General features: G+C 40.9%; 1 protein-coding gene across 1 annotated transcript in view; it reads right to left on the reverse strand.

Annotated features, from left to right (window-relative positions):
* Positions 1-14,819, reverse strand: part of morc3a (MORC family CW-type zinc finger 3a) — a 57,635-nt gene that overhangs the window by 24,989 nt on the left and 17,827 nt on the right. The window contains exons 10-12 of the mRNA XM_043701237.1: positions 13,599-13,706; positions 11,097-11,225; positions 6,145-6,219 (exon numbers count right to left, since the gene is read on the reverse strand). Of these exons, the coding sequence (XP_043557172.1) occupies positions 6,145-6,219; positions 11,097-11,225; positions 13,599-13,706 (312 nt within the window). The remainder of the gene's footprint in view (positions 1-6,144; positions 6,220-11,096; positions 11,226-13,598; positions 13,707-14,819) is intronic.

Here is a 14,819-nt window from a genome sequence, read left to right on the forward strand (position 1 = left end):
TAGATTCCCTACAGTGTGAACACAGGACCTTCGGCCCAACAAGTCCACACCGACCCTCCAAAGAGTAACCCAACCAGACCCTTTTCCTGCTGACTAATGCACCTCTTTGGACTGTGGGAGGAAACCCACACAGACACAGAGAATGTACAAACACCACACAGACAGTCGCCAGAGTCTGAAATCGAACCTGGGTCCCTGGTGCCGTGAGGTTGCAGTGCTAACCAATGAGCCACCATGCTGGGTTTTTTTTATTATCAAGGACAAGGTCAAATATATTCAAAAAACAGGGAAACTACTTACAGATACCAACACCTACCTACAAGGAGAGTGTAGACCCACGGCACAGCGAATGAAAAGAATAAACATACTACAGAACCTTCAAAAGAAAAATACAGACTAATAACCAGGATTAAGGATGAAACCAGAAAGCAACAATACCAAGACTTTACGGATTACCTGAAGTACACAAACCAGACATACCAGTTAGACTCATTGTGGTACTTCCAGGAATGCCATCGCAGAACTCTGACAAAAACTGAATTATCTTATTACCAGATCCAAACACTCCATACAATCATCACATGAATTCCTGGACAACATCAGGAATATAAACATAGACAAGGGCGAAGCAATGGTGTCATTTGATGTAATAGTACGGTGCACTTCAAATCGATAAAACTCTACCCAGAGAGACAATAGCCAACCTCCTGGACAAGCAGAACAGATAACACGATGGTAAGCCTATCAACAAGGACTGCATGCTCAAACTACTAGACCTGTGCATGACGACACACTTTACATTCAACAAACAAATACATGAACAGATCAATGGAATACCTATGGGCTCGCCAATCTCTGGGTTAATACCACAAGCAGTGATGTAAAGAATGGAACAAAAACCCTACAACAAATCCAACCCAAACTCTGGATGAGGTACACAGACGACACTTTTGTTATCATTGAGAACAGAAATCGAGAACACACACTGGATTATCAACACCACACTCACAGGGATCAGGAAACCAACATTCAACTCCCATTCCTAGATGTGATGGTACAAAGAACAGAGACCGTGAATGCACCAGTAAATGTAAAGGAAAGCCACACACACCGACCACGTTCTGAATTACAACAGAAACCACCCAAACACACACAAGAGAAGCTGCATTAGGACCCTGTTCAAAAGGGCTCCAAAACAATGCAGCACTCTAAACCTGTGAAGGGAAGAAGAACATAACCTCTACAGTCTTCATCAAGAATGGATATCCATGTAAATTCATCCACAGATGCCTAACAGACAAGCATTGTGATGAGGACATCCCACAACCTATCTCACTAACTATGCTACCTTACACAAAAACCATCTTGGAACTGACGGCCAGACTTCTCAGACCACACAGGTTCATGCCAGCCCATAAACCAACGGCTGTGCTCAGACAACTCACCAAGACAAAAGATCCTATGCCCATCACGTGCAAGACTAAAATTTACAGGATTCCATACAAAGACTACACAAATAGGGCAAACAGGCAGACAACTAGCAATCCCCATCCACAAGCACCAATTAACCATTAAATGTCACCACCAGCTGCCCCTTGTAGTGATACACACAGATAACAAGGACCACAAATTTGACTGGGACAATGCATCAATCAAAAGACCAGCTAAATTTAGGGCAGCCAGAGAATTTCCAGATGCATGGCACTCAGGCACAGACTCCAATCAGCAAACTGACTTAGACCCAATGTACTGGCCACTACAATGAGCAAACGGAAAGCACCAGAAACAGAATCAAATAAATTCCAGAAAATACAGTACAGGAGACTCCAAAGCACTGAAGATGTCAGCTAGACAGGGGACAAAATGACTGCAAATCAACTTCCCAGCTCAGTGAACATAGCCACAACAATGTGTATATTTGTAGTATCTCTGCTTTGCATGCTTAACTTTGCATGTATTCGACATTCAAGGACTCCTTTATCGAAAACAATTTCTAATCCTTTTATGGCCTGAACAAAGAATGAAAACTACAGAATTACAAACAAAAGGGGGAAAGAGACAGCCAGACGTTGTTATTGTGTTTAGCTTGATCAACCCAAAACTCACGCAGACTTTGTTTTCTCACTATAACCTTATTTGTTTTTACAAATACATTAAGGTCAAAAGGGTAACTAGGGAGAGAATAGGGCCCCTCAAAAGATCAGCAAGGCGGCCTTTGAATGGAGCCGCAGAAAATGGGGGAGATACTAAACGAGTATTTTGCATCAGTATTTTAGTGTGGAAAAGGACATGGAAGATATAGAATGTAGGGAAATAGAAGGTGACACCTTGCAAAATGTCCATATTACAGAGGAGGAAGTGCTGGATGTCTTGAAACGCATAATAGTGGATAATTCCCCAGGATCTGATGAGGTGTACCCGAGAACTCTGTGGGAAGCTAGGGAAGTGATTGCAGGGCCTTTTGCTGAGATATTTGTATCATCGATAGTCACAGGTGAGGTGCTGGAAGACTGGAGGTCGGCTAACTTAAACGGTGCCACTGTTTAAGAAGGGTGGCAAGGACAAGCCAGGGTGAGCCTAACGTCAGTGGTGGACAAGTTGTTGGAGGGAATCCTGAGGGACAGGATGTACATGTATTTGGAAAGGCAAGGACTGATTAGAGATTGTCAACATGGCTTTGTGCGTGGGAAATCATGTCTCACAAACTTGATTGAGACTTTTGAAGAAGTAACAAAGTAACAAAGAGGATTGATGAGAGCAGAGCAGTAGATGTGATCTACATGGACTTCAGTAAGGCGTGTGACAAGGTTCCCCATTGGAGACTGGTTAGCAAGGTTACATCTCACGGAATACAGGGAGAACTCGCCATTTGGATACAGAACAGGCTCAAAGATAGAAGACAGAGGGTGGTGGTGAAGGGTTGTTTTTTCAGACCGGAGGACTGTAACCAGTGGAGTGCCACAAAGATCATTGCTCCAAGCACTACTTTTCATCATTTATATAAATGATTTGGATGTGAGCATAAGAGGTATAGTTAGTAAGTTTTCCTTTATTGGTCAGAGTGTTGAGTACAGGAGTTGGGAGGTCATGTTGTGGCTGTACAGGACATTGGTTAGGCCACTGTTGGAATATTGCGTGTAATCCTGGTCTCCTTCCTATTGGAAAGATGTTGTGAAACTTGAAAGAGTTCAGAAATGATTCACAAGGATGTTGCCAGGGTTGCAGGATTTGAGTTATAGGGAGAGGCTGAATAGGCTGGGACTGTTTTTCTTGGAGCGACGGAGGCTGATGGATGTCCTCAAAGATTTACAAAATTATGAGGGGCATGGATAAGATAAATAGTCAAAGTCTTTTTCCCTGAGGTGGGGGAGTCCAAAACTAGAGGGCATAGGTTTAAGGTGAGAGGGGCAAGATATAAAAGAGACCTATGGGGTAATTTTTTCATGCAGAGGGTGGTACGTGTATGGAATGAGTTGCCAGAGGAAATGGTAGAGGCTAGTACAATTGCAACTTTTAAAATGCATTTGGATGGGCATATGATTAGGAAGGGTTTAGAAGGATATGGGCCAAGTGCCTGCAGATGGGACTGGATTGAGTTGGGATATCTGGTCAGCATGGACGGGTTGGACCGAAGGGTCTGTTTCCGTGCTGTACATCTCTATGACTCTAATCAAGTCGTTTCTAAAATATTTATACAATCTTCCTTTAAAAAATGCAATGATCTCATCTATTACCTGTGACAAAGTATTCTTAGCTTTTGTAAGTCAAGAAAAGTTGGTAGCAATGGTACTCTAGTGCGTTTTTTCTTTCAATGCTATCGAGATACCAATTAGGGAAACAAGGTGCCTCCTGCAACATTTTGTCGAGCGCAGACAGATGTGATGGGATCTATGGTGTCAGACTCATGGGTAGAATTGTACTGTATATTGTCCCTCATAAGTAGTCAGTGCAGAAGCAGGCCATTCAGCCCATTAAGTCTGCTCCACCAATGAGATCATGACTGATCGGATAATCGTAAATTGCCTTTTCCCCATAACCCTCGATTCCCTTAATGATTAAAAATCTGCCCCTCATATTTAGTAAGCCAGCATCAACAGCCCCTACAGTAAAGAATTCCATAGATTCACTACCGTGAGAGAAGAAATTCCTCTTAATCACTATCTTAAACATGCAACGCCTTCTCCTGAAATTATACCCTCTAGTCCTAGACTCTGCTGTAAGGGGAAACAACTTTTACACACGTACCCTGTCAAGTCCTCCAAGAACTTTGAATGTTTCAATTAGGTCACTTCTCATTCTTCCATATAGAGCTTTAATCTTCTCAATCTCTTCTCATAATGCAGTCCCTCCAATACCTGGCATCAGGCTAATGAAGTTTCTCTGGACTGCCCTCAATGTCAATATATCTTTCCTTAGATAAGGGCTCCAAACTGTTCACAGTATTCAAGCTGTGATCTTTCTAGTACCTTGTGCAGTTTTAATAAAACCTACTTACTTCAATATAGTAATTTTATTTTCCTCATTCAAGTCATTAATACATATGATCAGTAATTGGGGCCCGAGCGCTATTCTCCACAGAACACGGCCAGATTCATCCTGAAATTGACCCCGTACACTGTCTTTTGTTAATTAGCCAATCCTCTATCCATGCTAACATCCGACCTCCAAAACCATGGGCCCTTATCTTAGTAAGCGCAGTAGCGTACCAAATGGCTCCTGAAAATCCAAATGTAACAGATCCACTGCTTACCTGTTATTTAAGCTGCTTGCCACTTCTTCCAAAGAACTCTAGTAAATTTGGCAGTGTTATTTCCCCTGTATGAAGCCATGCTGATCCTGCTTGATCATGTGTGATTTCTAGATGCTCTGCTATTACTTTTGTTATCATTGACTCTAAACTTTTCCCCAATAACAGACATTAAGCTAACTAGCCTAAGGTTACTTTCTTTTTGTCTCCAAAATCACTTTTATAAATATAAGTATCACACTGGCAGTTTAAATCATTTGGAACTTTTCCAGAATATCCGGATTTCTAGAAGATTATTACCAGTCCACAATCTCTCTAGACATTTTCAATTGTGGAACAGGGTGTCACATTACACAACACAGGGACAAAATGGCAACACAAATAATAGCCATTCTTTCGCCAAGAGTGAACATCATTCCAAGCACTGTCTTGGTCTTTGTGAATAGGAAGATCCGTGTTACTCATGATGTGTCCCATAATGGAACAATCCTGTATGTAAAAAAGTTTCTTTCAACAGTGTTTTCACGTTGGCCAGTGAAGTATCTTTTCACAGATTCAGGGCTGCAGGCTTCACTGGCTGGACTGGTATTTATTGGCCATCACCAAATCCCCTGGAGAAGATGATGGTGAGCGGCCTTTTTGAACCACTGCAGGCTATTTAGTGTGTACACCCACAGCCCTGTCAGGAAGAGTGTGTCAGGGTTTTGGCTCAACAATAATGAAGGAACACCAAAACAGCTCAGAGTCAGGAAATACGTCACTGCTGCTAGGTCAAAATTCCGTGTTAATTTTCCCAAAGAAAATAATATTTCCTCTTTCACCGTGTTAAAACTCTTGAGGATTTTTTTTTTAAAAAACCATCGAATCATAGAATCCCTACAGTGCAGAAAGAGGCCAATCAGCCCATTGGGTCTGCATCAACCTTCCAAAAACCATCCCACCCAGACCCACCCATTCCCACAACTCAGTAATTCAGTAGAAATAGTCCAAACTACATAAATGTAAACACCAAATGACCAATTAGAAGGCAACTTGAACTTTTCTCCCCCTTTTTCTGGGAACTACCATTCTCACTGGAGTACATGCTTTGCATCCTCTGTAGGTTACATCATTATGACTTCTAATCATCCACTATACTGACAACACAAGCGAAAACATGGAAGCAGTGGGTGCACAGAAATACCACTGAACTCACTGACGCATAGTATAAGGGGGAAAGAAATTATACTTCATCTACCATCAAACCCACATTTGAAATATATTTTAAGTCCACGATTTAAACAAATGCAGTTTTGTAGAAAAAATAAGCATGACACAACCTGAAGTTCATAACCTACAGCAGCATTTAACCAATTAGCTCAATAATGTAAAACGTTTCATCAGTGAGAAAAACTTACATTTTTTTATATGTTTTCTCATAACTGGGAGTAACATCAACATCATCTTCAGGTTCTTCTGGGACACTGCAGCTCCTAAACAAGAAAACAAATATGCAATCAAAACCAATTTGATAGATGAAAGCAGAAACTACCAACAACATATAAAATCTTAGGAAGCAATTAATTAACATCTTGTGAGATCCTTCACGATGTCCGGTTCCATGTAAGCATTGTTCTATCTTTAGTTTTCAAATGTTGGATCACCACACATAGAACAGAAAACATTACAGTGCAGAACAGGCCCTTCGGCCCTCGATGTTTGGAACCAATCTGAAAGCCCATCTAACCTACACTATTTCATTCTCCTTCATATACCTATCCAATGACCATTTAAATGCCCTTAAAGTTGGCGAGTCTACCACTGTTGCAGGCAGGGGATTCCATGTCCCTACTACTCTGAGTGAAGAAATGACCAGTGATATCTGTCCTATATCTATCACTCAATTTAAAGCCACATCCCCTCGTGCTAGCCATCAACAGCCGATGAAAAAAGCTCTCACTGTTCAACCTATCTAATCCTTTGATTACCTTATATGTCACAATTAAGTCACCTCTCAACCTTCTTCTCGAACAAAAACAGTCTCAAGTCCCTCAGTTTTTCCTCAAAGGACCTTCCCTCCATACCAGGCAACATCCTAGTAAATCTCCTCTGCACCCTTTCCAAAACTTCCACATCCTTCCTATAATGCAGTGACTAGAACTGTACGTAATACTCCAAGTGTGGCTGCACCAGAGTTATGTACAGCTGCAGCATGATCTCATGGTTCCAAAACTCAATCCCTCTACAAATAAAAGCTAACACACCGTATGCCTTCTTAACAACCCTATCAACCTGGTTAGCAACCTTCAAGGATTTATGTACCTGGACACCGAGATCTCTCTGCTCATCTACACTAATCAAGAATCCTACCATTAGCCCAGATTATACATTCCTGTTACTCCTTCCAAAGTGAATCATCTCACACTTTTCCGCATTAAACTCCATTTGTCACCTCTCAGCCCAGCTCTGCAGCTTATCTATGTCTCTCTGTAATCTGCAACATTATTTGTCACTATCCACAACTCTACCTACCTTAGTGTCATCCGCAAATTTACTAATCCACCTTTCTATGCCCTTATCCAAATCATTTATAAAAATGACAAACAACAGTGGACCCAAAACAGATCCTTGCAATACCCAACTAGTAACTGAACTCCAGGATGAATATTTCCCATCAACCACCATCCCTGTGTCTTCTTTCAGCTAGCCAATGTCTGATCCAAACCGCCAACTCACTGTCAATCCCATGCATCTGTATTTTGTACAATAGCCTCTCGTCGGGAATCTTATCGAACGCCTTACTGAAATCCATGTACACCACATTCAACTGCTTTACCCTCATCCACCTGTTTGGTCACCTCAAAGAACTCAATAAAGATTTGTGAGGCACAACCGACCTTTCATAAAACAGTGTTGACTATCCCTAATCAATTTATTCCTTTCTAGATGATTATAAATCCTCTCTTATAACCCTTTTCAACACTTTACCCATAACCGAAGTAAGGCTCATAAGTCTATAATTTCCAGGGTTGTCTCTACTCCTCTTCTTGAACAAGGGGACAAAATTTGCTATCCTCCAGTCTTCTGGCACTATTCCTATAGACAATGACGACAAAGATCAAAGCCAAAGGCTCGGCAATTCCTCCCTGCTTCCCAGAGAATCCTAGGATAAATCCCATCTGGCCCAGGTGACTTACCTATTTTTACATTTTCCAGAATTGTTAACATCTCCTCCTATGCACCTCAATCCCATCTAGTAGAGTAGCCTGTATCTCTATTCTCCTCAACCACATTGTCTTTTTATAGTGTGAATGCTGACGAAAAGTATTCATTTAGCACTTCGCCCATCTCCTCTGACTCCACGCACATCTTCCCACTACTATGCTTGATTGGCCGTAATCTTACTCTAGACATTCTTTTATCCCTGATATACCCATAGAAAGCCTTAGGGTTTTCCTTGATCCTATCCACCAATGATTTCTCATGTCCCCTCCTGGCTCTTCTTAGCTCTCTCAAGGTCTTTCCTGGCTAACTTGGAACACTCAAGCACTTTAACTAAGCCATCAAATCTCATCCTAACATAAGCTGCCTTCTTCCTCTTGACAAGAGATTCAACTTCCTTAGTAAACCATGCTCCCGCGTTCGACAACTTCGCCCCTGCCTAACCGGTACATACTAATCAAAGACACATTTCCTACATTCCATTTTGACAGGAACATGGACGTAGGTTTGCTTGCTGAGCTGGAAGGTTTGTTTTCATGAAAACGAACCTTCCAACTCAGTGAGCAAATCTACATCCAGAACCTCAACCTTAGCTACAAATCTTCTCAAAACTCACTTAGAGGAACATTTTCAACATTTGTGGTTTGCACCTTTATTTTGAATTAAAGAAAAACAGCAGAAATGTAATCATTTAAACTGCACTCTGGCATATTCTTTAAAGAACTTACACCTAAATTAACCCACCTGCACTACATTCCACAGTGCATAATTTCAAAACAATCACAAAAAAATGCTTTCATTTATAATTTGTTGATCATCTCTCAATACTTGAGTATTTCTAAACTTAAAAACTCATTAACTGAATTTGAAATAAGGGAAAAACATTATAGCATGGGATTCTTTTTGGAAGATGTATTTATTATGCAAACATAACTACATTGCTTTACAAAACCATTCAAGGATGGCACTTGTGCACCTGCAGTAATGCTCTCCCACATAATGCTGGTGGAGAATAACACATTCTCCAAATGTGGCCACTTTTCTGAAAAGTGCCGGTTTGCTGATAACGCGAGTCAGGAAAGTAGCGGCAAACGAATTGCCAGAAGAAACATTCCGCAGATAACAGAGATACTTTATGCTGTTCTACAAATCCACACACGCAAATATTGCAGTAATTGTAAGTTGTGTAAAGGATGCCTTTGAGAGAAAAACCATCCAAAATGAAGTCTTAACTTGAATGCTGATCACGAACTGAAATTCAGCTGAAGTGAATGTGGGAAAAGACTCTTAGCTATCACAAGTAAACTTACCTATTATCCACTTTTTTTTTTGCCATGCAGGCTGTTAGAACATTTGGCCATGTGTTTTTTTTAAAAGCTTCTGATTTATAGACAATTAAAATCACAAAATCCTTAAATAACTTGCACTTGGAAGATCTGAGATTATGGTATACATGTTCCTTAAAAGTTTGATACTTCATTGTTCCCATCTGCCTTGAATGAGGCACCAAGTGTTCACACTTTCCATATTGTTTACAAAAGGCTCTTCGGAAGTTCCTGTGCCTATACAGGCAGACTGGTGGTGTATGTGTGCATCCAAACTTAAAGCAGAGTCTGCCTTGCTGGGGTTGGGGGCATGATAGCTACAGAAATGTTAACATAACAGCAACCTCGGGCCTACTACAATGTTCCAGCAAAGCATAATGCAAGCTCGAGCAACAACACCTCATTTTCCCTTTAGGTATTTCACAACCCCTAGGACTGACTATTTAATTCTACAACTTCAGATCCAGACTGCATCAGGCCTATTCTCCATTTTCCTTACACTTACTCCCTTCCCCCAGCATGGTCTTGTTTACGTCTTCTTGACTTTGCTCTGAACAGTCAGGACCCATTCTGTCCCTTTCACACATTAATTCATACCCGTTTTCCATCTCTTTTTCTATTTCATCACCATTAACAATCTGCTGATCTTCTGCACTTAGCCTCTACATCATGTTCCCTTTGCCCCTATTGAAAGTAAATAAATACAATTTCCTACCCCTTTTAGTTATGAAGAAATCATTCAGAATATTAACTAGGTTTCTCTACACACAGATGATGCCACACCTGATGAGTTTCTTCAGCTCTCTATGTTTATGGTTTGGAATTCTGCTTCAATTTCTGTTTCAGGAAGAGTGTCTTTGAACAATTTTAAAGGCAGAGATAGTGGGTAAAAGGTTATTAAGGATAAGTGGAAATGTGGATTTGAGGCTACAATCAGATCATAGAGTAGAATAGAATCCCTACAGGGATTCTGTAGGGAAACTGGCCTTTTGGACTGTCAAGCCCTCAAAAACCCTCCGAAGATCATCCCATCCAGACTCACTCCCATTCCTGCACACTATGGATAATTTAGCATGGCCAATCCACCTGGCCTACATATCTTTGGATTGTGGGAGGAAACTGAAGCAAACCCCACGCAGATATGGGGAGAATGTGCAAACTCCACACAGATCATCGCCAAAGGTTGGAATGAAACTCAGGTCCTTGGTGCTGTGAGGCAGCAGTGCTAACCACTGAATCACCGATCAGCCATGATCTTTCTCCAATGGCAGAGCAGGTTTGAGAGCTGAATGTTTTAATCTTGCTCCTTGATTGTATTGTTCCCAAGATGGGGATACAGGTTTAAAAAAAAAAATCGTTGTAGATTCCTGAAGAAGGGCTTATGCCCGAAACGTCAATTCTCCTGCTCCTTGGATGCTACCTGACCTGCTGCGTTTTTCCAGTTAAAAAAAAATTGACTGAGCACACCTGCACTTTAGAAATGAATGCAACACTTTTGAGTCCCTCGTATGAAATAAAAAGCAGCTCTAGATTAAATTTAAACATCTGGGAGCATAAGAGAAATGGTAAACAACTGAATAGGCAAAAGGATTAACGAAGAAAGAAGTGCACAGTTGTCCAAAGATGAGAGATAACATTGTCTAAAGCTTATAGATCTCTAATCCCCAAGTTTGCCTAATTATTATTTCTATGTTACCCTACATTCTCTCCTTTTTGAATCTTTGGAGGTGGTGCATTGTGATTGGCCCTCACGTAAAGTAGAGAAATGTAATACTATGTTGGCAGAAAGTAAATGTGTGAAACTAATAATGAATGATTCTTACCTGAAATGTGGATCTGGATTCATGCTACAGAACCACTTATCAGACAGCTTATCTGGATCAATCCCATCTGGAAGCTTTCGCCATTTTAAACAGCCATCACATTGAGCCCAAGTTTGATCAGGAAGCTTCCTGCAAATAAAAGTACAGTCTACATATTTGAAAAAATACTATAAACATATGAATTCAGAAGTAGAAATAAATTGGAAACCAAAAACATAACTGTATTGAGCTTTATCTATTAAAATCTCCTGTGGAATTGTCTCACTGCAAGATACACTGAAGTGTGGCACCTTGGATTCTGTAAATTAAGTAAGATGCTTATGTATCATAAATCATGGGACACCAGGTTATAGTCCAACAGGTTTAACTGGAAGCACTAGCTTTCAGATCGCTGCCCCTTCATCAGGTGGTTGTGGAGTATAAGATTGGAAGACACAGAATTTAGAGCAAAAGTTTACAGTGTGATGTAACTGAAATTATACATTGAAAAAGACCTGGATTGAAAAAGATATAATTTCAGTTACATCACACTGTAAACCTTTGCTATAAATTCTGTGTCTTACACTCTTATACAGCACAACCACCCAAATGAAGGAGCAGCGCTCTAAAAGCTAGTACTTTCAAATAAATCTGTTGGACTATAACCTGGTGTTGTGTGATTTTTTAACTTTGTACACCCCAGTCCAACACCAATATCTCCAAATCATAAGCCATGGGAGTCATTAAAAGATATTTGTCGATATGTTTGTGTTTTTCTTGGCTGTTTTGTTTAAGTTCTAATTTTGGCCCTTAGAAAGTTTAGCTACTAAGAAAACAGCAAATAAAAATATTTCAGAAAGCGCAACTGTCTGTGTGGAGTTTGCACATTCTTCCCGTGTCTGCATGGGTTTCCTCCAGGTGCTCCAGTTTCCTCCCACAGTCCAAAGATGTGCAAGGTAGGTAAATTGGTCATGTTAAATTACCCGTAGTGTTAGGTGCATTAGTCAGGGGTAAATATAGGGGAATGGGTCTGGGTGGGTTGCTCTTCGGAGGGTCGGTGTGGACTTGTTGGGCCGAAGGGCCTGTTTCCACACTGTCGGGAATCTAATCTAATCTAATCTAATCACTTTGGGCAATATCTGGAAGAGGTTAAAGCATTGAATCATTGATCAAACCCACTAATTGCTTTCTGACTGGAACCAATGTATAATCTTTCAGCTTTAAATGTAAAAGTAAAAAAATTATAAAAGCAGAAAGAGTTGACAAACTGTGACAAGCAGAAATTTTTTGATGCTAAATATTCATTATGTTTACAAGATCAGTGTTTGAAATCAGATTCCAGATTCTCATTAGAACTCTCAGCATCATGCAGGACAGAACTACGTTTATACAATAATCCAGCCCAGAATGAAGCTACTCAGTCTGTCACATCTGCACCAGTTCTCTGAAATAGCTAACTAATTTATCTTAATAGCCAACTTTTGCCCACAACCTTGCAAAAGTCTTCAAGGCATCTTCAATTTCTTTTTAAAGATTCCTATCAAACTCCTAATTTCAACACACTTTCAAGTCATGTTTTAAACCTTCACAAACTTTGACATTTTCCTCTAGTTATTTAGCCAATTATTTTTATACTACGGAATCAACTATTGAAGATTATTTTATTTATTGGAGAGTGGAGAATTCTAATCAGAGTGCAAGATCTACACCTACAATAGGCTCAGATTTAAATTCACTAGTAGGAAAATAGCAATTGTTTTCAATGTTACAGAAACTAAACTTATATACAAAAAGTCTCCCAGCAATTTAGATTTGCATCCATCCATACAGAATAAGATAACTGAAACTTTGGCATACATGAATAAATTGATTCGGAGATGCCGGTGTTGGACTGGGGTGTACAAAGTTAAAAATCACACAACACCAGGACCAGGTTATAGTCCAACAGGTTTAATTGGAAGCACACTAGCTTTCGGAGCGACGCTCCTTCGCTCCGAAAGCTAGTGTGTTTCCAATTAAACCTTTTGGACTATAACCTGGTGTTGTGTGATTTTTAACTATGAATAAATTGCATACACATCTCAAAAGGGTTAAGAAGCTGCATGGGAATTGAAGGAGCTTCTTACTTATTTTAAAACAAATTCACAGTATGTGGGCATCGCTGGCTGGGCCAGCATTTATTGCCTGTCCCTCAATACTCAAATCGCATTTGAGAGTCAACCACATTGCTGTAGGTCCGGAGTCATGCATAGGCTAGACTAGGTGAGGACGGCAGTTTCTACCCTAAAAGGACATGAGTGAATTATGATGGGTTTTTCCCGACAATAGACAAGGCGTTCACGGTCATCGTTAGACTCCTAATTCCAAAATTTTAAAAAATTGAATTCTAAATCCACCATCTGCCAAGGCGGGATTCGAACTCAGGTCCCCAGGACATTACCTTGGTCTCTGGATTACCAGTCTTGTGATAAAACATGAAGCCATGTTAAACATGCTGCTTGCTGAAGTAGCACAAATACTTACTGCGAGTCTTCTACAGGTATAACACTCTGAGGATCTTCTTGGTTTCTCATATTCTTTTTCTCATTCCAGTAATCACTCAGCTTCAGTCCGAGTGCTTGAATCGTCAGTCTGTAATTTGGAAAAATATGTATCAGGTATATCCTAAGAAATTAATTTTTTGCTTGAATTGCAACATTTCCCATACCCTGGTCCTGTCAGGACTTGGGCTGCCTTCAGCACAGTCTACCCATCTTCTGTCTATTTTCAGCTCTCCTTACCAGTTATTCAGCTTCCCTTTTATTCAAGCCCAAGAGATCATCTGCCTACCCCTTTCAAATCTCCCTCTCTATGTTTTCTGTCTCCATTTGCCCACCTCTGTTCTTCCACCTCTCCCCCCACCCCCCCAATACCACATCTTCAGCACAAACACTACTCTTTCTCTAGGGGCTATCAGATTTGAAATGTTAACTCGGCTTTAACACTTCAGATGCGGCCAGACCTGCTGAGATTCACCAGCATTTTCTGTTTTTGTTATAGGAAATGGTTTAGTAGCTACCTCAATATAGGTTAGACTTGCTAACTAAAACAAAACTAATTTTTTTTATTCATTGTGGGTCTTGGGCGTCACTGGCTGGCCAGCATTGATAGCTCATCCCTATTTGCCCTTGAGGTGTTGCTGGTGAGCTGCCTTCTTGAAACGCTGCAGTCCACTTGCTGTGGGTTGACCCACAATGCCGGTAGGGAGAGAATTCCAGGATTTTGACCAACGGCTGTGAAGGAACGGTGGTACTTTTCCAAGTCAGGGTGGTGAGTGATTTGAAGGGGAACTCGAATGTGGTGGTGTCCCCAAGTACCTGCTGCCCTTGTCCTTTTAGGTGAAAGGGGTTATGGGTTTGGAAGAAGCTGTATAAGGATCTTTGGTGAATTTCTGCAGTGTATCTTGTCGATAGTACACACTGCTGCTACTGAGCGTCAGTAGTGGAGGGATTGAATGTTTGTAGACGTGATGCCAACAAACTGGTTGCTTTGTCCTGGATGGTGTCAAGCTTCTGGAGTGTCATTGGAGTTGTACCCATCCAGGCAAGTGGGGAGTATTCCATCGCGCTCCTGACGTATGCGTTGTAGGTGGTGGATAGGCTTTGGGGTGTCAGGAGGTGAGTTACTCGCCTCAGTATCCCTAGTCTCTGACGCACTCTTGTAGGCACTGTGTTTATGTGGTGAGTCCAGTTGAGTTTCTGTCAA

This window comes from Chiloscyllium plagiosum, chromosome 12 (genome assembly GCF_004010195.1).
Source record: "Chiloscyllium plagiosum isolate BGI_BamShark_2017 chromosome 12, ASM401019v2, whole genome shotgun sequence".
Lineage (NCBI taxonomy): Eukaryota > Metazoa > Chordata > Chondrichthyes > Orectolobiformes > Hemiscylliidae > Chiloscyllium > Chiloscyllium plagiosum.